Source organism: Abramis brama (assembly GCF_963993115.1).
Source record: "Abramis brama genome assembly, chromosome: 1".
Taxonomy (NCBI): domain Eukaryota; kingdom Metazoa; phylum Chordata; class Actinopteri; order Cypriniformes; family Leuciscidae; genus Abramis; species Abramis brama.
In genome coordinates this window covers 19,487,084-19,511,898 of record NC_139963.1, presented here as the reverse complement: position 1 = coordinate 19,511,898, position 24,815 = coordinate 19,487,084, and the positions used below count along the sequence as shown (strand labels likewise).

Here is a 24,815-nt window from a genome sequence, read left to right as displayed (position 1 = left end):
TCAGTGTCACATGATCCGTCAGAAATCTAATATGATGATTTGATGCTCAAGAAACATTTCTCATTATTATCAATGTTGAAAATATTTTCTTTAATGTTTAATTTTCTTTTTCTCATTATTCTTTAAAAAGTTCAAAAGAACATAATTTATTTAATTTAATTAAAATGCAATTGAAATATACATCTTTTGTAACATTTCATGTCTGTCCATTTTGATCAATTTAATGCTGAATAAAATCATTTACTTTAAAAAAAATTAACTTTTACTTTTCTTACTGACCCCAAACTTCTGAAAGGTAGTGTAGGCTACTTATTTGGTAGTATAATAATTTAAACATACATAAAGAATCAGTCTCACAATGATTTCATACACACATTATTTACTAAGGGTACGTTTAGGCTACATGACAAAGATGTACTAAAAAGGGAAATGTTTTTCCTTTGTGTTTTTTGCACACAGGCGACAATATTGTCAAAGCGATCCGGACATGGATCTGAGAAATCAACTAAAAGCGCTGTATTATTCATGCCAGGTCAGTAGGTGGCGATATCACTTTGTAAAGAAACACTACATAATACACGTGCGCACGATGTCACCATTTTCACAAATTCATGTGGGGTTTTTTTGTGTTTATTTTACACATAGACTATAATGGTGTCGTTTTCAAAAACTTGCACTTTGAATCCTGTTTTCAGAAGTTTGCAAACTGCTGTTGTCATGTAAATGAACGATTAAAATGAATTTTTCACAATAAAATAATACTAATAAAAACACTGCAGCCAGGAACATATTCACCTAAAAGTTAATTTGTGTCCCATCCGACTCTAGCAGACATGGGAAAGTTACCTCCAGCTGTGAGGGTACAGGGTGGAGGTCATGTGGTTCAAACATACAACCATTGCTGTCACCAGACGTCATATGAAACGGTCATACAATGGTTTTTCCTCTCCTCATATTTTTAGTCGTTCAATTTGTAGCCCATCAACATAACAGATACTTAAATAGTTCAAAATGATTAAAGATAAATAAAAAAAATAAAAATTAAATGATTAAAAGTATAAGACAACGTTAAAGTAGTCTATTGAGCTCTGACTGGAAAAACACAAAATGTCCACCTTACATAGGAACAACATTATGGGAGACTTGCATTTAATAGAAACTCTGTGTTCAGAACATGAAGCGATCTTCCTACAGTTTGCTAGTTTAACCTAACTGACCTGGACTTTAAATCACTCTAATTCCATTTCAATGTTTTATTTTTTTTTGAGAAAGCAAGCTTTTGTAAAAAGTATATAATGTGACTGATTTCACAAGATTTTGAGAACACACTATGACAGAAATGAGCAGCTGTCTCCATTTTAAGTCACGGAAACATGTACCACCTGCAGTAAATGAATACACTGAAATAGAGCAGTGATTTAACGGGGCTTCTACTTCAGATGAATCTATTGTGTGAACTTATGAGCTTTCTGAAAGGTATTCACACTGTCTGTGTGCCATGGGCTCCCCACCCGAGGGAAGGGTCATAAAAAACAATGCACGTGTTATTACCTCTCATAAGCTCATTATATCGTCTGACTGGCACACAAAAGAGCCACCAACTCTCAGCTAAGCTCTGTTTGAAACGTTCAGTCGCCTCCACACACACGCGGCAGGGTGACCTGTCACTATTCTCAACACAGCAGGTTGTTCTTATGCAAGAGCGGCAGAATGTGTGGCGCAACATCTGGAGGACACATGAGATGTGTTTTCATTTTACACAATTTTCCTCAGACTTATTGTGTTTAGGGCAAAATATCCACCTTATAAAAAACAGCCACAAACATTTTTATTTATTTATATTCTTTAGCCAATAAGAAATAAAATATACATTTCTTAAATATTATATATGGTACCACACACTCACATGCCACTGTATTTGGTGCATGTGTTCAACTGCTCGTTAACACAAATATCTAATTAGCCAATCACATGGCGGCAACTCAATGCATTTAGGCATGTAGACAGTGGCTGCGTCCGAAATCGCATACTCTCTTGAGTAGGTACTTATTTTTAATTTGAGTAATTACTTCAGGGCTGCTTAAAAAGTATGTTCTATAGTATCATATGCACAATCTCGCTGGAAGTAGAAGGTATTTTTTGCCTACTTTTTTATCAGTACTGTGAATTTGGACATACTGCTTTTGTCACATACTGTTTTTCGTCTACTATAGTAAGGGAAGTATGCGATTTCGGACGCAGACGATCTGCTGAAGTTCATACTGATCATCAGAATGGAGAAGAAAGGTGATTTAAGTGATTTTGAACGTGGCATGGTTGTTGGTGCGAGACGGGCTGGTCTGAGTATTTCAGAAACCGTTCATCTATTGGGATTTTCACTCACAACCATCTCCACAGAGGATAGTCCAAAAAAGTATCCACTGAGCGGCAGTTCTGTGGGCGAAAATGCCTTGTTGATGCCAGAAGTCAATGGCCAGACTGGCTCGAGCTGATAGAAAGGCAACAATGACACAAATAAGCACTTGCTACAACGGAGGTCTGCAGAAGAGCATCTCTGAACGCACAACACGCCAAACCTTGAAGCAGATGAGCTACAGAAGCAGAAGACACACACCACGTAACACCCCAGTCAGTCAAAAATGGACAATAGAAGATTGGAAAAATGCTGCCTGGTCTGATGAGTCTGGATTTCTGCTGAGACATTCAGATGGTAGGATCAGAATTTGGTGTAAACAACATGAAAGCATGGATCCATCCTGCCTTATATTAGTGGTTCAGGCTGCTGCTGGTGTAATGGTGTGTTAGACATTTTCTTGGCACACTTCTGGCCTTTAGTTCCAATTGAGCATCATTGTGTCTGAGTATTGTTGCTGATCATCTCCAACCCTTTATGACCACAGTGAACCATCTTCTGATGGCTACTTCCAGCAGGATAACTCTCCATGTCACAAAGCTAAAATAATCTCAATCTGGTTTCGTAAACATGACAGTGAGTTCACTAAACTCAATGGCCTCCACAGTCTCCAGATCTCAGTCCAATAGAGCAGCTTTGGGATGTGAAGGAATGGGAGATTCGTATGATGGATGAGCAGACGATAAATCTGCAGCAACTGTGTGATGCCACATGACAAAAATCTCTGAGGAATGTTTCCAGCACAATGTTGAATCTATGCCATGAATAATTAAGGCAGTTCTGAAGACAAAAGGAGGTCCAACCCGGTACTAGCAAGCTGTACCTAATAAACTGGCCAGTGAACACACACATACTTAAAGCTGACCCGGATCTGCTAAACCTTTGAACAGTTTGTCACTTTCTCTTGTATTGGCTAGTAGTTGAGTTTAATACGGGACGGTTGTTCCCGGATCAGCGGATCAGTGGTGCAGAATGATCCGTTTGCCAGGTGCAGCAAGATGTCTGGTCTTCAGACGGACACACTGTTGTTTACTAAAAACGGACAGAGATCTCATGCTAGTTTCACCGTGAGGGGTGAGAGATGTGATCTGCTTCGAGAACATGAAAAGATAGCGCAACTGTTTTAAAGTTCAGATGGGAAACCAAGCTGAGAACACAATAGCTTCAGGATCTTTCTACAGCACACAACTTAATACGAATGCTAATGTATTATGCTTTTCTCAGTTACAATGTATAGCTTGCATTGGATCATTAGTTCTTGCACAAATGCAAGGATTCTAGTGTAATTTCCTGTTGTCTTGGGTAAGATGCCTGCACGCTCATGTGATCTATAGTGCTGAACGGGGCGGGGCTCCGTTTCCCTTAAAATGTGCAATTGAGCGAAAGAGGTCAAAGGGCAGTTGGTGAGCCGAGTTAGCTCCCGATGTGAAAGAAATTCACAAGTTTGAATAAACAGAGGGTTTCTGTATAATTCATTTGATCAAAAATCATCAATACACCTGTCACCAATTTTATATTTACAATGTAAATCAGACGTTTAAATAAAATGCAAATGTAACAAGGTTTTATTTACTGCAATTCCCCCTTCTCTCCACAATATTGTCCTCAGAATTTCAAGCTTTTAGTGAAAGCTAAATATTCTCCTGAAACTCTGATGTTTAAAACTGTAAATGTTGCAGTGTGGTGCAGTAACTCTGTTATGCGGTGTGGAGCTCCACTGAGTTTAACGGAGTGGAAACACTTCCTTCCTGCTGTCTGGAGTCTCTTTCTTCAAGACTGAGCCTGTCCTCTATTGGTGAACTTCAGCAATGGCATGTTGCACTACATTTTTGTTTTACCCAAAGAAAGATCTGTTCACTTGCATTTACTTTCAAAGAAACATAAATCTCCATCCATCCATCCATCCATCCATCTATAGTTCTGTCGATATAGCCATCCATCTATCTATAGTTCTGTTGATATAGCCATCCATCTATCTATATATCTGTCTATCTATAGTTCTGTCGATATAGCGATCCATCTATCTTTCTATCGCTCTGTCTATCTATCTATCGTTCTGTCGACCTATCTAGCCATCTATCTTTCTGTCAAAATATCTATCCATCCATCCATCCATCCATCATTCTATGTTAAATTCAGTAAAAATGAACAATAAAGTTCAATCAGTTAACAATACATTGTGTAATGATAATGTATTATGAATTAACAATGAACAATAGTATATTTAAAAAAATAGCATTATTCTAGAATAGATTGATAGATTCTGTAAATTGTCAATCATGTTAACCACACACACAAAAAAAAAAAAAAAAGCAAAGGAATTTCTGGAAATTGTTTCCCAGTTGTCTTTAAGTTAATTGAGAACATATGAAAGAAAAGAAAATGAGATTGTTTTATTTCAACTGAAGTGTATAATACTTCTTTTAATCGTCAGATTCTAGTATCATATATAATACTAAAACAATTGCACATTTTTTAAAAAAACCTTTAATTTCAATAATTTAACAATGTCTTTTCAAGGGGCTAATATTACGTCTGAACAATAGTAGCATATTGTTAAATGTTTAATGATCATATGCTTGGTTAGACAGTCAAACTCTCAGAGAAAACTACAAACAATTCGTAAGACAAATCTTTAGAAATTCTTCCCACAGTAACACAATCTCTATCGAGTCAAAAAAACTAATTTACAACAATGTAGTGTTTATGCATCGCTCCTAAACCTAACCTCAAGAATTCCCCACAAATGGGTTATCCAAACTGCAAAAAAAAAAAAAAATGTATTTCTATGCTCAACATAATCAACAATGCAGCAAAGTGTTTAGTAAAATGGCACGACTATAACCGCTATTTCTTAAATACAGGTCCTGCTTCTCAAATATGTGAGAATGAAGCATGGTCAAACTCAAAAGTATGCTCTGTGGTTAAATATCCTGTTATTCTTTTCCAATTAAGTTCATCCTAGGGGAAAAAACAAAGATTTTTTTTGCTACATTATTAAGTTCAAGAGAATTAAAAGATATTTTGTCTTCATACAAGACCATGAGGCCTCTCTGCTCCAAACAGTCCATGCTAGTTTACAGGACGAGTGTTTTGGCTTACAGTGACTGACAGAACAGCATTCAAAAGACAGCACTGAAGTTCTCAAGGGTTAAATAAAAAGGACGCTTCCCCAATAACGGCAAGGCTTTGGTAAAGTGCACAGAGAGTTTTCTGGCAAACTAAATATTTATTGAATTAGAAGCATTGATATGAAATCATCGTGGCTTCCTTCAATCAACGCAAGCATAAAAGACGCTAAATGTAAGTTTTATAAACTGATTCACCAGAATGTTGGACTGAACTTGAGATAGGACACTGTATATTTGTTGGATGTACGATGAAATGTGCCTACTCTCACACAGTGACCCGATATGAAGGCAAGGCAGTAAGACAGATCTGAACACACTCCAAGGCCCAACAGTATGCAAAAGTGGTGCGTTTTAATATTTCCCGAAGTCCAATCATGGCCTGGATGGATTTAAATATTCAAACTGAAGCGATGCAAAAAACTCATCCACCCCGGAGCAAGTCAAAGCCCGTATAACAAGCTATCTATGGTTACAATGGAAGAGGAGGCACTAAGGATACATCTGTTAATGAAGGAGAGGAGGAATAAGGCTAACATGTTATATCTGGTTACCAACCCAAAGCATGAGCATATTTTGGGATCCAAAATGTGTTTGGGATTTCAGGAAGCAGGTAAACCGTGAGAGTCTCTAATGTGAAGCTAGTAGGTGAGCCTGGAGGCCTTCATGTTGTAGCAGGGCCTGTCGGTCAGACCTCCCTGACCTCCAGAGAACAGCGACAAGCCTTCGGTTTTCTCCAGCACCACCTCCAGCTCCTGGAAATCCTGTAGCCGTGCCACATCTTTATCCTGCCAAAGGAACGTATACACATTTAGACAGATGTAGCGTCGAATGATCTGGAAGTAGTGTCGCAAATGAGAGCTGAAGCCATTCGATATGGCAGCAGAGACATTCCCATGATGCAGTAGGGTTGCACTGTAGAAAACTTTTGTACCCATCGCTGTCTGGCATAAACACTAAAGGCCCGTTCACACCAAGGACGATAACTATAAAGATAACGATAAAGATAAACGATAAAGATATGAGGAATGATATCGTTGGGATCACTTTCAGAACGATTTTTTTCCAGCTGTCGAACGATAAAACACTGACAGCCAATCAGAATCCACTCGAATTTAAAGGGCTCGCGCATTTAAAATGCAGACGACACTGGTTAATCGCCGAGGTACAGAAAAATCCAACACTGTTTGACAAGTCAAACCCTCTTTTCAAGGATACGTTAAAAAAAATAGATATATGGAAAGCAATCGGTCGTACCGTTGGAATAAATGGTGAGAAGTATTAATGAGATCATTATGTAGGCTAGCAAATAGTGTAACAAAATTACCCCAGGTATCCAGCGCTAGTTTCGACAACATTGTATTGCTTCCTTTGAAGTTGCAGTGAAAAAGGCGTTGTGTGTGTGTGTATATATATATATATATATATAAAAAGGTGTTGACTAGGCGTTGTTTTTATGCCACTATTGACTTCGACAGCTAAATTCACTGTTAGATTAGATAGATTTTTACTAGACTAGCTAAATTGACTGTTTAGATGCGCTCAGAACGTAGCATGCTGAGGACATCTGCTGGTAAAAGACGTGTAAATGCAACGAACTATTATTGATTAATTCTAAAGTATGAATAAAATTTGTCTTCAAAAGACGACGACTCTCTAATCAGAGTGACGGATTCTCCCAACTCCTCTTGTCTTTTATGGATATCGTGTGCCAAAATATACGAACTATGCTAATATAGTTATCGTTCTTGGTGTGAACAGGCCTTAAGAACTAAACTCCACCGGTGTCTGCAGTTGGATATAATAAAATGCACAACACGGCCAACACAAGCGCGTTTGCTTGTCCAGTTTCAGCCATTATCATCATGTTGGCCACTCTTTTTGAAGCTAGAACTGCCTCTACTACTCAATGTTAAAAAGCACTGTTTGGATTTACCATCTCAACAAACTTTGTCTGTAGATTTAGACAAGCTTAAACAGGAGAGGATTTTGCTCAACCAAACAGAATGTCACTTTTACGAAGCATCATGATGGCCCTTCAAGCGAACTAAACCAAGAGGAACAGATCCAAAACATCATTCCTTAACCAATAGCTAGAAATATGTAGCCTGGTAATACCAAACTCTGCTACTTCGCTTTGCTACGTAGACAGAGTCTGGAAGGGCATAATTGAAAAGCGTTTTCTTTCTCGCGGGGGGGGGGCGCTTGTCTGAAATTTAAAATCATTGGTTACCCGTAAGCCAATCACATAACGTTTGGTTTATGACGTGTGTTATGAGCCGGCTCAGCCGCATCGAACTTCCACTGTAAACACATGTATGATGCGAAAACAAAACCATCGAGCGAAATACCGGAGTGAACATGGCTGTGAATGACTTTTGCAGATTATGTGAAGTAAATCTACGCATCCACGGTACAATCAGCGTCTACGTCATGGCTCTCAGCCCACCCTCTGTTCGTTGATTGGCCGGCTGTTTTGAGGCCGGAGGAAAACTGGGAGATAGGTCGCTATCTCAGACTGAGTACAGAAGCGAACTGAAATTGAGCGCAAGTACGAAGTCTGACGTAGTCAGGCTAAGAAATATGCATTTGCATGGGAAGATTTGTCTTTGTATTCAATCAAGTGCAAGATCAAACAACACGACTTGCAAAACTCTCAAACGTGTAGGAAACTATGTTTTCAATGCCTAACAATGCTCTTAACTCTATTTTCTGCTATTTTAAAGGAGCCGCCCCTTAAAGGTCCCGTATTATGCCCCTTTTCACAAGATGTAAAATAAGTCTCTGATGTCCCCAGAGTGTGTATGTGAAGTTTCAGCTCAAAATACCCAACAGATCATTTTTTACAGCATGTTTAAATTGACATTTTTTGGGGCTCAGAAAAACGCGATGTTTTAGTGTGTGCCCTTTAAATGCAAATAAGCTGCTGCTGGACGACCCAGGGGGCGGAGCTTCACGAGCTCAGTCTCTCAGGACAATTTCATCTCATGGAATGATGATAATATCAGAAACTCTCAGTAACGGTGTTCATTTCGAGTCGGACAATAATGCCTACAGAGTCAGAGTGCTGTATAACAGGTATAGTTTAGTAGTTTAATTACGGTTATTATAAAGTATTTGTCATCTGCTTGTATGTATCCATTATTTATTAATAGCCTACAAGTCTGCTGTGTGAATGATGATCAAACATATACTGATGAGTTTAATAAAGTTTATTGTACATCACACAAAAGATGAAGCATCAGTTTTACTTCAGAAAATCACCGTAAGAGCTGAGTAAACACAGTAAGTTATAAGAAGTGCGCAAGTACATAAACGAATTTCGGTAGAGTTGAGGGAGCATTCCTGTGGGCGGAGGTTAGTCAAAAAACGGTTCTAGTGACGTCATTAAAGAAGGAAGTAGAGGGATGTAGTCCAAACGGGCCGTTCGATGTAGGCGACTTCTGTTAAATAAAATATCTCGCTTGGCATTGAACTTTGAGCTTTATAATTTTACAGATATTATTTATACTCTAACAGCAACATTACACACTAACTAAAGTTTGAAACATGGGATCACGAAGAACGGGACCTTTAAAAATAGATCATTTCAGACAGAGGGTTGAAAATAATCGTTTTTCCACATATATATTTGTTTTTGTGCAAAAAACTTAATCGAAACTTCAACTTCGTCATGACCCCTTTAAAGTTTAGTGCTGTGCGGTTTGGGGGAAGAATCTGCGATTTTTCTGATAAAAATTGCAATTGCGATTTAAATCTCCAGATTTGCTGTGCTTGTTTGTAAGGCTGCACAATTTGGCCAGAAATGTTGTGATTATGTTTTAATTTCTTTATATTTATACATTAAAGCTGCAGTCCGTAGTTTTTCCTCTTTGTCGCCATCTCTGTTTGAAATCTGCAATTGCAGTTATTCATGGAATTATCCACTTCACGTGGGTTGTGCCTTGCAAGAAGGGCGTTTTTGCTGTTTTGCCGACCGGATACGGCAAGAGTCTAATCTACCAGTTAGCTCCACTGGTAGCTAAGCGTATGGGGCATGTTGTGATTGGTTGTGGTATTATCCAATTGCGTGCAGTGAGATTTTCAAATGCACGCTTGGTGCTGCCCTTCGAGCTGGCCGATTTTCATTAGTCGATGCCAGACCATTAATCTTTCAGATTTAGGTCTGGATTTCCAGGCTACCAGTACCACTGGAATTAAAAACATTACAAGCTTACCGTTTTGAATCGAGCAAAGGTAAGCAGATAGTTTTGAACACTGGCTGGTTATGTACTTGCTCAAAAAATGATTTTGGATCATTTTTAACCCAAAAAAGTTACGGACCGCAGCTTTAAACCTTTTAAGCTTTTATTTTGTCATCTACTGCTTATGTAGATCGTTCCAAATCAGTCATTTATGAAGTTCCATCCCTGTTAGGATACTGCCTTAGAAGGCAGTCAGCTGTGTGGACCACATACATCAGATCTGGGTGAGTTGACTAAGCTGTTAATAGGCTCAGGCCTCACCTTTCTGAGCATAGTGTTGGGCAGCTTGCGGATCTTCTCCACGTGCTCTGCGCTGATGTCTAATTCGCGGCAGCAGACGCGGAGGAGGGCGCGATACGTCAGCTCCTGCCTGTCCAGCTCCACCTCGATGAAGTCGTTCTCTCTGACATTGGTGTTCTGGATGCGGACCTTCAGGACGAGCTCTGGGAAGAGACAGCACGATTGTGACTCGAGGCATCTTTGTGAATTCCTCAAACCAGTCTGTTTGGTGCATGTGCATTTAAAGAAAGCGTGTGCAAACCTGTTTGTGGAGATCTGCTGCCTTCAAGTCATGTTGGAATGAGCGCATCAAGCCAATATGTATAAGAACGTCTGCTAAAATCCCTTAGATTTAAGTGTATGACCGAGCAGCCAAGATTTACAGTAAAATAGATGCGAACAAATAAATTCAGATGAGATACTTTTCAAAAGATTGGGGTCGGTAAGATTTTGTAAATGTTTTTTTTAAAGAGTCTCTTGTTCACCAAGGCTGCATTTATTTGATCAAAAATACAGTAAAAACAGAAATATTGTGAAATATTATTACAACTTAAAATAACTGTTTTCTATTCAAATATATTTTGAAATGTAATTTATTCCTGTGATCAAAGCTGAATTTTCAGCATCATTACTCCAGTCTTCAGTGTCACATGATCAGAAATCATGCTGATTTGATGATCAATAAACATTTCTGATTATTATGAATGTTGAAAACAGTCGCTTAATATTTTTGTGGAAACGGATACTTTTTCAGGGTTTTTCGGTAAATAGAAAGTTGAAAAGATAAAAATGTATTTTAAAAAAAAATATATATATATATATATATATATTCCCTATTGAAAAATATGCACTCTCTAACATATATCTAGCTCTATCATGTTCTGCTATATTTATATGCATAAAATAAATAAATAAATATATACATATTTTCAAGTTTCTTTCATTATTTTCATTATTTACGGTGTATACTACACTGTAAATCTGCTTTCTTGCTACCTAGCAACCTCACCTTTCAGTGACTCTATCTGCAGCATTTTTTTTATGTGGAGGTGAAAGCGGAGGTGTGTTTAGTCACATGACAGGGCACGGTTCACAGACCAACAAGCTTCTTAGCAAACCCACACTGTACCTTGAACGTTAACTGGAAAAGTGCTGGTGAAAAAGAAGGGCTGGAAGGCCGGCATGGAGCCACCGAGCTGGGAGCAGTTGATCTGCTGCGGGATGGACGGCTGCCGGGTGACCGTGGCGTTGGGAACCTGCGTCTGGCTGCTGCTTCCGCCAGGAGAAGGAAGCGTGGGACACACTGGGCCGTTCTGTGCGATAGGATGAGCGTGTGTAAACTCGCAGTGGTTGGTGTGATGAGTCTCTGAGGAGAGCTCCATTGGCAGGCCGCCGTTGACCACGCCGTTCTGCTCCACCATGGGGACGTAGGGTAGCTCCTGCGGGCTCTGGCTGTCTGTGTAAAGGCTCTTGGGCTGCTGATGCTGAGGCGGGAGCTGCTGCTCTTGCGTCGGCGACAGGGTCGCTGGTTCTGACTCCAGGGGCTCTGGGTGACTGTTGGTGCCGTTTTGCTGTGCTATGCTCAGGTTATCTTTATCTATCTTGCTGTACAGGAAGGGCGGGTTGGAAAGATAGTTTGGAATGATTGGCAGCTCTGGTTCCTTCACCTCAGGCATGTCTTCCTCTTCCACTGGAGAAGGAAGATAAACATGAATGTGAAGGCGTAAGGGCATTAAAGGGCATTATGACTTTACACAGAAGGTTTTCTGTTTTCATGTTAATATTTTTAAGAACAAAAATGATAAATTATTACAATAAATTAATAATTAAATTATACTGTAATGGCCGTTGATCGACAAATTGCCGAAATAAAACAATCAAAACTAGTTGTAAAAGTTAATGTACTGAATGAAAAATTGTAATTCTTTTTGAGATTTGCTAAAGATTACATTTAATGATGTTATTAAATTATTAGTGTTTTTAAAGATTAAATTAATTTAAGCAAGCTTTCAAAAAAAGTAAAAACAGTAGTATAAGGAAGATTTTCTATTTTAATATGTATTTTAGTGTTTTTAGGAGTTGATTATATAAAAAAATAGGGATGCAAAAAAGAAAATAGACACTCTATATTTTATATTTTAAATAATTAAAAAATAAAACAATAGTTTTTAATATAATGTATATGTATATACCTTAGGACAACTTTGGTGATCATTTTTGATCCACTTCAAATGTTGACTACTGTGTATATATATATATATATACACACATGCATAAGGTAAAGGTAATCTAAATATAGAAATTAGCTAAACCACTATTAACAGATACATAATAATATTACTTATAAATAATAATAATAACAAAAATGTTATATTAGTCAACAACTAATTTGGCACTGAAATATTATGCATCTTGAACAAAAAAAAGTTTATTAAAACCTTTTATTTAATTACCTAATTTTTCTTTAAAATAATTTATTAAAAAATATTTAATTTATTTAATTATTAAAAATGTATGTATAATGTATAATATATGTATAATTAACTTTAATGCAAATATATATATGAATTCATATTAATTATCTTTTATGAACTCACAATTTAAAATGACTTTTGCATTTCTATCATTATTTACATGGAATACATGATTTGCATTTATACATGCTGCTACATTATCCACACGGCGTTATATTCTGGTGTTCATATTCTAGTCAACAAAACACTTCGCTAGATAATTCTAAACTGTAAATGTCTAGAATGAAATGTCTAAATGTCTTTGTATGACGGCTTTGAGAGTATCTGAGCATGTAATGCATCATGTCCCTTTTTTTCTCCTAAAAAGCATACCTCCCAGCAGTCTTCTGATCTCAGGTTTAGAAGTGAGCTGAACAGCTAACTCCTCTTTCGCTGTAAGAATGTCTTTATCGGCTCCGGCATTCAACAGATAGGCCACTATCTGTTTGTGGTTTCTTTTACAGGCCCAATGCAAACATGTCCTGGATGAACAGGGGACACCAGATTATCTTAAACATGACTTTCCACAGCAAATCAGTCAAATGAGCTTGAATGCATTCAGGCATTACTAAGGCCTGGCATGAACGTCAGAACAAATCTAACACCTAAAGTCAGTTGATCAACAAATATCAGCAGTGAGAAAACAGAGAGCTTCACATGCTCTCTTATAAAGCATTTCAGGAATGCTGCCAAGCTACATGACTTGAAAGGTTAGGGCTATCTCTATAGCAATCAGAAACCATTATATTTTCATCAGTCCTGCTCTACATGTTATATAGAGCTTTTCGCATTACATCATGGCCCAGGGTTAATGCATCTTAAACCCTGTTAGGGCCACTTTTAAACCAGAGTTAAGCAACGTTATATATATTAAACATTTAAGCAACATTAAATGATATACAATGTAAAACAATCAGTGTCCTGTTGCATGAAGGCATTTTCAGTTGTTTGCTACCCAGGTAAGTTTGAGATTAGTTTGAGCAAACTCTGGCTTTTCGGGCTCAAGAAGGCGGGTTGGTATTTAGCGGTGTTCATCGCGATGGTAACTTGCGCTACACGGCTAACCTGCTCCTGAGCAGGTTTGATTCTGGGTTAGAGATCGCAAACCCAAACTGGACCAATCAGCTGTGAGGAAAGTGACAGGTATCTGATGCATTAAAGCCACAATCCCCGTATCTCTCACTCCATATTACAGCAGATCAGTAACGTGCGGTGAAATCTTGTCATGGGTAGGCTGTGACCTATCAATGTGGCATATGTTCATATTCATTCAGTTAATGAAGCAACCCAAGTTCATATCAGGCATCATCACATCGCTGCCTGCATACAGCAAAGTCATATGTGAGGCTAATGCACAATCAAATCTAATAATCAAATTAATTGACACATCTATCTTATGATAGATATATATTATACAACAAACAAATGTTTTGTGCGGGACACAGTAAGAGGGAGGCGGCGCGATGTCAGCGAACCGACAAGCAGCCTAGTCACTATTGTGTAGTTTGTATTAATGCCATGGTTCAAAAAATAATGTAAAGGTTAAATAATAATTCACTTAGACTTTATAAGAAGCAATTGCGACTTTATTTCACACAATTCTGACTTTATATCTTGCAATTCTGACTTTATAACATGCAATTGCGACTTTATTTCACGCAATTCTGACTTTATATCTCGCAATTCTGACTTTATAACACGCAATTGCGACTTTATTTCACGCAATTCTGAGAAATAATGACAGAATTGCGAGATGTAAACTCGCAATTGTGAGATAAAAAGTCGCAATTATCTTTTAAAATGTTTTATTCTGTGGCGGAAACAAGCTTCCATACCTCCTGGCCTCTTCCTCCCATCCATCCTCCCTGACGCATAGCTACCGGGCCGGCCCAGCTATCGGTAGGCGCCGGCGGTGCCGCGGTAGCCTTCCTGAGAAAACGTTTTGGAAAAGACGGGCTATGGACCCAACCAACTCTATAGGAGGGGAGGGGAGAACTCCCTCACATGGTACAACCTATGCAGAGGCTGCGCGCTGCGGTGTCAGAATGCGGAACGTGTGTAGTCTAATGTAACTAACGTGACAAATGTGAAAAAACAAAAATCCTCGACCGGCCCAAAAGTGAAGCGGCCCACCGGGAATTCTCCCGATTACCCACCCCGGGCCTGTTGACAGCCAACGCTAGGCGCCGCTAGATCGGGAAGTGCGGATTGAGTGAGAGCGAGTGGATCACGTGACATGAAGCAAGCTCGGTCTCTGCCTCAATGTTGATAATTCAAGACAGCATGAGAACTGACTGCGCATGCGCAAACCTACGTAAACTACGTTCTATGGACCAAAGAGGCACTGCTAACCTCTGCCTCAATGGTCATGGCCTTGAATTTCCTGCATGAAACAATGGTTTTAGGAGCAAACAATGGCAAAATGAGTATATTATATGTGTATTCCTGAGAATTTTTGTTACAAAAAATAATATTTGGAATAAAATAAATGCAATTAATAATGTGGTGAATTAATAAAGTTCTTGGAATTAATAAATGTAATGTCAACATTTCCTTTGGTGAGGCACTGCCTACCCTGCCTACCCTGACCGCACGTCCCTGCAGCAGATTATGGGTATGTTTACATGACAATGATGTACTAAAAAAAGGAAGTTTTTCTTTTGTGTTTTTTAAAAGTTTCGCGTACAGACGACAACACTTTCAAAACGATCCCTGTTCTCACGGATCCATGAAAACGACTAAAAACGCTGTATTATTCGTCACTTTGTAAAGAAACACTACGCGCCTAGAGACTGAACATGTAACACGCATGCGCATGACATCACCGTTTTCACGAAGTCACGTTTTTGTGGTTTACAAGAAGACGTTAACGGTAAAACTTTTTGAACCCGTTTTTGAACCCGTTTTCAAAAGTTTGCGTTTTCAGGCCCCCAAAACATGAATAACCAAAATTATGTTGTGTAAACGGCCCCCAAACTGATTTTAGAGACATTTTACCTTTCTTTTGCTGCTAATTACTTTTTTATTATGGATTAAAATGATGTATAATTCATATAATATAATTACACAATTATTATATTGGTAATTAATATTAAACTTTGCATTAAAATGAATATAAATACATGCTTAAATAAAGCTTTTAAACTGATTAATCTTACGGGCTTTCTTTCGAGCGCTTTGTGAACATATATAGATTATTATTTAAATTCAGTTGCATTGAAATAATCAGTAGTTGCCTTCTCAATCTGTCGCTGAAGCAGCAGTGTTTATTCCTGACTTGTGAAGGCATTTAAATGTATGATATTTTTCATAACCATCTCATGTTCAATGGAGAAGTGAATTTTGCCGGCTCTCTCGCTAGAAGGGAATCAAACTGACGCTCTCCATGTTCTGTGTGCACTGGCGGAGCTAGGGGGTGGCCACCCTTGGTCTAAGCTTGGCCACCCCTTTGGCCACCTCTCTCACAACTGCTGTTTCTGTCTCTTTTTTTATTGACAAAAATTGTGTTTTTTAAAACGCTGAACCGTCTCTTTAAGACCACAAAAAAACTTTGTTCGACTTTTCAGACGCACACTCCAACTTCACCTCAGAATGAGCTTCAGCAGAACATCAGACAGTGATATGCACATAGTAAATAGAGTCAATCTTTCTCAACTGGTTGGTTGCAAGAACGTTTTGAGTAAGTCGAATATAGTGCAGTCAACAACAAACGTAGTTCTCTTTTTTTCTCATGCTACTTTTATTTTAGAAGGTGTGTGTGAAAGCTTGTGACACTTCTGTCAGATGCTGAGAAAACGGCGTTGTCCTTATTCAGTTGGCTATCTTCGGTAAAATGAGATGTTATCAGGCCAAATGTCAACTTTTCTGTCATATGGCTGACAGCCGTTGTACTGTGCTTGCACATTACGCGCAAATGCGGCGTGCTATAGCCGTAGTTGCCGTTAATTAACTCATGTAAGAATCAAAAAGGCGATTAAAGCTGTCAAAACTGCATGCATGTATTTGTTATACTATGCGTCACATGTGTCTGGATTAAATTATTCTGCAATGTGAGATCACAATATAAGGCACAAACTGATATGTAATATTTTAATGTCCAAATAAATGTGAGCACTGTGCATTTGTACTAGAAGATATGCATTCATTTTGCGTTAATTTGTTAATTTGTAAAAAATTTGTAATTTGTTCATTTTACATCATGTGCTGTTGACTTCCGCCTTGTTCACATTCTTGCACATGGGGATTCAAAAGAGAACTTTTGTTTTCCTTTTTAATTTAGGTATGATAGAACTGTTGCAATTATTTATTTTGACAACTAATATAGAAAGTTAAACTTTTTTGACAAACTCGGAATTGGTTGAAGAGTTCATTGATTATAAAAAACGCATTGAAGGTTGAATAATCTTTGGACTACAGTATTTATCTGCATGCTATCTCATCCATGAAGATGCAACAATGTAGAACAAGCAAGTTGAACTTTAGCTATAGTGTGTGCCCTTTTATTACTATTTAATTAATTTTAATATGAGGTGGTGGGTAATAATAAAAAAAATATAAAATTCACTTAGTATTCCATGATTCCTAATTCACTACTAACTCAATTACAATTAAGTACAAATTAACTTTATTCAGTTATGTAGGCACTAAAACAGTCCAATACATTATATTCAAATTATTTTTTATCAAACAATAATTAAGATTTCTGTGCCACCCCAAACTGGTTGCTGGCCCTTGCCTGGCCACCCCTATGAAAAAATCCTGGCTCCGCCACTGTCTGTGTGATCGGCTGTTCGCTAGTTAATCACTAACTCTCAATCAAATTGATAAATCAATTGACCAGGTTGAATTTGTATGGTTTTGTCAACTCTGAACCTCTTGGTAAGATCAGTCAACCCAAAGGATACATTATTACATTATATAGAAAATGTCCCATTTTCGTTCAAAAACCTTTTGAATGGACATCTACGATATGAGAATTAAATAAGAAAAAATATAATTCGAGAAAAATAACCTGTTGTCTGGAATACCCCCAGTGTTTGTTTGCACTTTACAAGGAAATGTCTTACTCGCTGTCTCTGCATGTTAAACTGAAAGTATTTTAACATGACATACTGCATTTTTCACAATCTCAAGTGTGAAAAGCCTGTATAAGGTAAGGGTATCCCATGAATCTGACACTGGTGTCCTAGATCAATCTTTCAGATACCATGGACCCCCAAATATGATCATATTTGACCCCTTTTCTAAAATATTAAAGTTACCATGAAATTAAAATGGACAAGTCATGTTTGTTTGTTGTTGTTTTTAATAGAAAATTGCAGTGATTATTATAAATGATTTATCTGTGAACATTATCATTATTATTATTATTATTTTAAATTCAACTTAAATTCCTGGCCCCTCCTCTAACGTGTCAGGTATCAATTGTGGCCAGGAGCTCTCTTATCTTAAGAAAAAAGGTGAATTGCACTCGAATGAAAGGTTAATATAACTGTACACTAGTAAGTAAATAAAATAAGTGGTTTAGCCCGAGTCGGATCATTGTTTATATACGCACCATCCGTTGATCTCATTCTGAGAGTTGACGTTGACTCCGCTCTCCACTAAAGTCTTCACCTCATCGATGTCTCCGATGGCACTGGCCTCTCTCAGACGCTCCTGCAGCTCTTTATCCAGCGATGTCGTTGACATTATTCAAGTCTTTATGGAAATAAAAGCTTCATACGAACTGACACACTGTGCTTTTGAGGCAGGGGACAAAAATAGACACTCAACTTGCTCCGCCGTGGCTTAAACTGTTGCCTGTTCCGGATGATTTTCGACAGAGAAGCGGAAGGAGTGTGTTTGAAGTCTTAAGAATGAAATCAGATTAAAACGATACAGTATAATAAATCGGGTTGTGTTCAAATAATCTTTTGCCGACTACTGCGATCCACTCATATCCGCTGCACCTCCCATGTTGGGGGCAATTTTCGGTGTAACACGTTCAGATCATGATCTTTGGTTCCGACTTACAATCGCCAGTGAACCATTTCAAAAACAAAAACAAGAGTCTGAGGAAGACAAAAATCTATAGTCAATAAACAGACTCAGTGCACATTAACAGACAGATATTCTTTATTGATCAAGGATCTTCAATCGCATAAAAGAAGAGCAGCAATTAACTGTATAATGTATTAGTGTTTCATGAAAATTCAAACAAATATTCTGCCTTGAAATGTGAGAGTTTACACATTTATTATACTACAAGCGTAAAAATATTCACCATGTATACTGGTCAATTTATATTACCCACCAATTTGATTAAAATAATGCATACATTTATGCATTTGGCATAAATGCACATTCAAAGCAACTCGCATTCAAGATATACATTTTTATAGATTTAGATTAGCTTGCTTTTGAAGCATGGCGGTTTGGTTGAGCTGGATTTCACACACACTCTCTCTCTCTCACACACACACACACACACACACACACACAAAGCAGTTACTATGGTTAGCATGGCAATTTTTTTTGTAGTAGGCTATAATATGGTGGTAAATAACAACACTGCATATAAAATAACAACACCTATAATCCAGACAACCAATGACAATGTCCTAAGAAATTCAGAGTAACTATGATCATGTCCTGCAATAAAACCTCAGGCACTTTAAATTTTACTTTCTCTGGTATCCGTGTAGTGAAAATCATTCTGGAATGAAGTATGTTGTATTATGTTATGTTTCATTTCATCTGAGTACGCATCATTTTAAACATATTTGTAAAAAGTTTGGGGGGGAAAACCCCACATTAATACATCCTGCAAAAAACACATATTTGCCAAAAAGATAGTGATGACAAATTTCAGCAAAGCCTTTGTATTATTCAGTATCTTTGACCACTGCAGAGTCCACACATATGCAAATACAGTGCGATGAAACTGAATTAAATCAAACCACACTGTCCTTGAGAAACAGTAAGCACTGGTTGTTGGCGGGCATATCAACCTAGAAAATCAAAACAAAAACAGATGCATTTACAAACCTACAATGTCCCAAGGTGGTGAATCATCACATTATCAAGCCAATCATATTTAAAAGCAAGAAAGAAGTGAATAAGGCATGATAGATTCATTTGTAGTGGATCATGGTCAAAAAATAGATCATAGCTTCTAAGAAAAACCTTTACAGCAAGAATTGTAATGAACAGAAATAGGCAAGGGAGAATTGACATTGCATAAACTATAATTATCATCAAGCATGCACTCGCATTGAACTACACCAGATGCATTGCAAGCAATTCATTTTGGTAATAAACACTCTTACAATTTCCTCCAATCGTAGTCCATTTTCTTGGCCTAGCTTTTTCAGAAATGATACATCTCTTAGACCCCACTCTGGATTTCTGTAAAACAACATTGGTACAGCAAAATATGACAAGATCAACTTTTGCAGTGTAATCATTTTTTTGTCTTGTATTCCAGTACAAATATCAAAACATTCTTAAACAAGATGCATTTACTCGAGAAGCAACATGACTGTTAGGATTATTAGATAGTAAGTGTTGTTTTCTGAAAAATCTAACAAAATTAAACGAGTTTGTCCTAGTAACAGAAATCGTGAGTAAGTGCAGAGGCGTCGTGTGCGCTGTGTGAAGATCTAGACTGTATGTGAGCTTATATTTATTCATCTCACTTGCACAAAAACAGATTCAGTATTCCTCAAAAATTAATAAAAAAAAACAGTGAAATGCAAACTCAGATTATGTAATAATCCTGCAATAAGTAAATACGTTAAATTGCACAAATATACTTTATGTATTTAATCTCATTTTACTAACCATTGTCTTTGCTGCTGACCTTAAATGATCCGATTCAATCAAAAATGACTTTAGATAAACATCACATTTGTGTTTCTTTTTTTTCCTATTCTTCTGTGATCCAGAATGGCAGCACAGCTGAAAGGTTTGTTTGAGCTGCTCTACTGTACAGGCGTGAATTTGCATTTCCTTCTTCAGCCTGAGGCTTATTCATTTCACTTTTAGTGTAAAAGGGATTTACATTTGCATAAATATATCTTTTTTTGTTACTAAAAACAAACAAGCAAGCCCAGCCCATGCGAGAAAGTTTCCATAAAAAGTACCGCAATTAATTACTTTTTAGGGAGTAACGCAATATTGAATGCATTACTTTTAAAATTACATTTCCTCAACGCTGATTATAAGTTTTTTATATCTGCAAGCATTTCTTTTCACACCAGTGAAAAGGATCCAAAGATCCAAAGTATTGAGGATCCACACCACTTTGCAGCAATGCAGATGTTGCTCGTTTGCCAGCGATTTCCTTTATCACTAACCTGTATCTCAAGCTCTGGTCAAAGTCGACATTGCTCTGAGGAGTAATCGATCCTTTGAAAGCATAAGGCTGCAAAACAATATCAGATGCAAGACATTAGAAGCCAATAAATGTAACCAAATGTATAATAATTCAAGGTGCTTGAGCTTATTATGCAACAAATACCCCATAAGTCAGAAGCAATCCTTGGCGTTTCAGTATTTTTCCAACAGCATTAAACAAACCCTAAAAAGCGAAAGAATATTAGATGATTTTATATGCAGACATTCAACAAATACAGATAAAGAGAAATAGAAGCAAGCAAGCGATGATACCAATGTGCAGGTCAGAGGTGAGATGTGCATCATGTTGATGTTCACGACGAGGTCACATGACTCAGCTTGAAATCCACCCCAGGTCTCCCAACTCTGAGACACATCAAGATAGATGGGTGGCTTTACATTCTGCAGCCTATGATACTGTCTATATGCTTCAATGCTGCAAAAAAAAATTAAATAAAAAAATCACAATATAGTACATAAAGGCCCAGTTTCACAGACAGGGCTTAGATTAAGCCAGGATTAAAGGAACACTCCACCGTTTTTTGAAGTAGGGCTTATTCACCTTCTTTCCTACATTTAGATAGGTGGGCAAATGCATTTTTGTCTCAGTGCATGGATTGTTTTAGTTTGACAGGGTCGGCGCTAGCTTAGCTTAGCATAATGAATGGAATCCTTTGTTGCCAGCTAGCATGTCCTGAGTAAAAGTAATATAAAAAAATAAAAAAAACACCTAATTACTGCGTATTCACAACGAGTACAAATAGCGATGCAGATTAACACTAGATGATTTCCTAGGTAGATATTGACTTATATATTGAGGACTATATTATCTCTGCGCCCAAGTAGCAGTGCTTCGCCTGTGCTTCCCCCTAATATAGTCCCAAGTCAATATCTGCATAGGAAATCGCCTAGTGTTAATCTGCATCGCTATTTGTACTTGTTGTGAATACGCAGGCCACAAGAAGTAATTAGGTGTGTTTTTTTATTTTTTATATCACTTTTACTCAGGACATGCTAGCTGGCAACAAAGGATTCCATTCATTATGCTAAGCTAAGCTAGTGCCAACCCTGTCAAACTAAAACAATGCATGCACTGAGACAAAAATGCATTTGCCCACCTATCTAAATGTGGGAAAGAAGGTGAATAAGCCCTATTTCAAAAAACGGTGGAGTGTTCCTTTAAGTTTAGTTCAATTAGGACATTTAAGTAGCTTTTATAAATGTGCCTTAGAAAAAAACAAATATTACTAGGACAAAATATTTTAAGATATGTAGATATGTATCTCTAACATGTATTCTAGTCTGGGACTAGACTTAAGCCTTGTCTGTGAAACTGGGGGTACATATTGGTATTGAGTAGCAGGAAACATTTTATGGTATGAAGCCTAATCTAAAGAACAATCAAGAGTGAACTCTGAACTAATATAGAACTAACACAGCTCTGTCACAAGTGTTTATCACTGCACTATACTCCTTTCTTTTTTCTCGGCTCGTTACGGAGCAATTTAGAGGAGAACAGATATCAGATCAAAAAAAGTAGGGCAGGACTTCATTCAATCGAGAATTGAAAGTTTGCAGTGGATTGTGGAGGTCTTCGATCCTGAAACAGCACATGCATGTCCTTTTCCCAATGGTAAATTCAAAATTTCAAAATTTGTCGTATTTGTTATTAAACTGGCATTAAAGGGATAATTCACCCAAAAATGAAAATTATCCCATAATTTACTCACCCTCAAGCCATCCAAGGTGTATATGACTATCTTCTTTCAGCCAAACATAATCGGAGTTATATTCAAAAATATTCTGGCTCTTCCAAGCTTTATAATGGGAGTGAATGGTGCCATTTTTTTAAGGCCAAAAAAGCGCATCCATCCATCATAAAAGTAATCCATACGGATCTTCGTCACTTCTCACCGGAGCTTACGCTACACCTACGTCATACGCCGGAGCTCGACTCTCTCCTGAAAACACGGACGGCAGTTACCGGAAGCCAGAGATTATACTTTACCAAGTTATAAGTATGGACATTTTTCTGACAAAAACGCATCACATCGCTTCAGAAGGCCTTTATGGAGCCGTATGGATTCTTTAATAATGGATGGATGTGCTTTTTTTAGCTTCAAAATCTCAGGCTCTATTCACTCTCATTATAAAAGAGCCAGGATATTTTTTAATTTAACTCTGATTGTATTCGTCTGAAAGAAGAGAGTCATATACATCTAGGATGGGACAATTTTCAATAGCTAGCATACTTAAATGGCTACATGGATAAACGCGCGCAGCCAAAACTTTAATGTAAGTAGCTTCGGAGGGGATCGAAGCAATTGATTGCAGGTGAAAGATTAGATTAGCATACAAAGTTTTTGTTCTTTGGAATAGTGTGCACTGACAAGAATGTGTACGTTTATTAAGGTCCTGACTCTCTTTGGTCATTAAAAATCCCATGGCACTTCTCCTAAAAGAGTAGGGGTGTAACCCCGGTGTCCTGGCAAAATTCCATCCATTGGGCCTTGCCAATCATGGCCTCCTAATAATCCCCTTCCATTGAATTGGCTCTATCACTCTCTCTCCTCTCCACTTATAGCTGGTGTGTGGCACCTATATGTGCTATATAAATGCCTCATTCATTCATTCATTATTAAGTAATATCGTGGATTTTGACTTATTCTTATTTCATTCATAAATAAAAACTAAAATGCTTTAAGCATTCAAAATAAGCTTTCACTAGAGCACTCATGTTTCTATAAGTGACTAAACAGCGCCATCTATTCATAGAGCTCTGCACCTGTACTCAGTAAACGAAAAAATAAAGAACATAATATTATATTATTATTATTAATTTCAACGACCTGCTCTTCATCAGTTAGTAAATGTTTTACGATTTCATAACCTGAATAGGTAAGTATCAATCAATCAATGCGTTTCTGCAGCAGAGAATCTTTTAATAAGAGATTCATATGCAGAGCTGTTCATGTTACATAGAAAGCCGAGAATTCAAGATGAAGTTTGATGTTGCGCATATTCACCTCGATATTGACTGTGCTTCGAATTCAGACGGCTGCCATGTAATATTCGGAAATGCTTTGGCAAAGTGAATGACATGCTGTCCCGTGCCAGAAGAGATTTCCAAAGCCATCAGATGCCTGTCTGATGTCACTCTGCTTTTTAATACAGCAAGGATCGGGTCCTTATTTCTGTCGGCTGCTGCAGCATTCAGCATTTTACACATCCAACGACAAGTTCCTGGAACCAAGAGCAGAAGGGAGCTACGTAAAAATAACCGCAACTAAACAAGGCAATGTCAGTCAGAATCTAACAAGACCTTTAAAAGCTCCAGAGTTCGAAGATCCAAAGCCGTTCCTAAACTGAGCAAATGTCCAGAACAGATTCATGCATCTAAATGACGGCTGCTCACATCAGGTCACATGACGAGGTGCTGTATTTCATAACGGAGGAAAATTGCAAGGCTGCGAAAATAATTTAGATAGATCTTTTTATTAATTGTTCTCTATTCACTCCGTTGTAGTTGTTATTAAAGCACGTTCAACAGTGTAATTCGATTTAGAACGCAGTGTATTGGATGCCACATCCCACAATGCAACGCGCGTCAACTTCCTCCTTTCTTTTAAAAAGTGGCGCACATTCATTAGTCTGTTATCACGACCAGTGATTATATGTATTTTATTTGAATTAAAATAAGTCGTTCAATCATTATACACTGTTCAGAAGTTTAGAATCGCTCTGAATACTTGTTAGAAACTGATAGTCAGCCGAGGATGGATTAAATTGATGAAAGTAGCCTAAAAATATAATGTTTTCTTTATAAAGCTCCTTTCCTTGGCTCATAATCAAATATAAG

At 37.6% G+C, this 24,815-nt stretch overlaps 2 protein-coding genes across 2 annotated transcripts; both read right to left on the bottom strand.

Annotated features, from left to right (window-relative positions):
- Positions 1-4,882: 4,882 nt before the first annotated feature.
- On the bottom strand, positions 4,883-18,561 carry ankrd40 (ankyrin repeat domain 40). Its single transcript, XM_084089539.1, has 5 exons — positions 18,135-18,561; positions 12,911-13,059; positions 11,194-11,754; positions 10,047-10,228; positions 4,883-6,329 (listed from the first exon to the last, which is right to left on the bottom strand). The coding sequence occupies exons 1-5, from the start codon at positions 18,266-18,268 to the stop codon at positions 6,183-6,185; spliced, it is 1,173 nt and encodes a 390-aa protein (XP_083945665.1). The 5' UTR covers positions 18,269-18,561; the 3' UTR covers positions 4,883-6,182.
- Positions 18,562-18,676: 115 nt separating this feature from the next.
- Positions 18,677-24,575, bottom strand: mettl26 (methyltransferase like 26). Its single transcript, XM_084128222.1, has 7 exons — positions 24,279-24,575; positions 23,983-24,199; positions 21,230-21,392; positions 21,081-21,140; positions 20,917-20,984; positions 19,888-19,966; positions 18,677-19,569 (listed from the first exon to the last, which is right to left on the bottom strand). Exons 1-7 carry the CDS (start codon positions 24,346-24,348, stop codon positions 19,513-19,515), a joined length of 714 nt encoding a protein of 237 aa, XP_083984348.1. The 5' UTR covers positions 24,349-24,575; the 3' UTR covers positions 18,677-19,512.
- Positions 24,576-24,815: the final 240 nt, after the last annotated feature.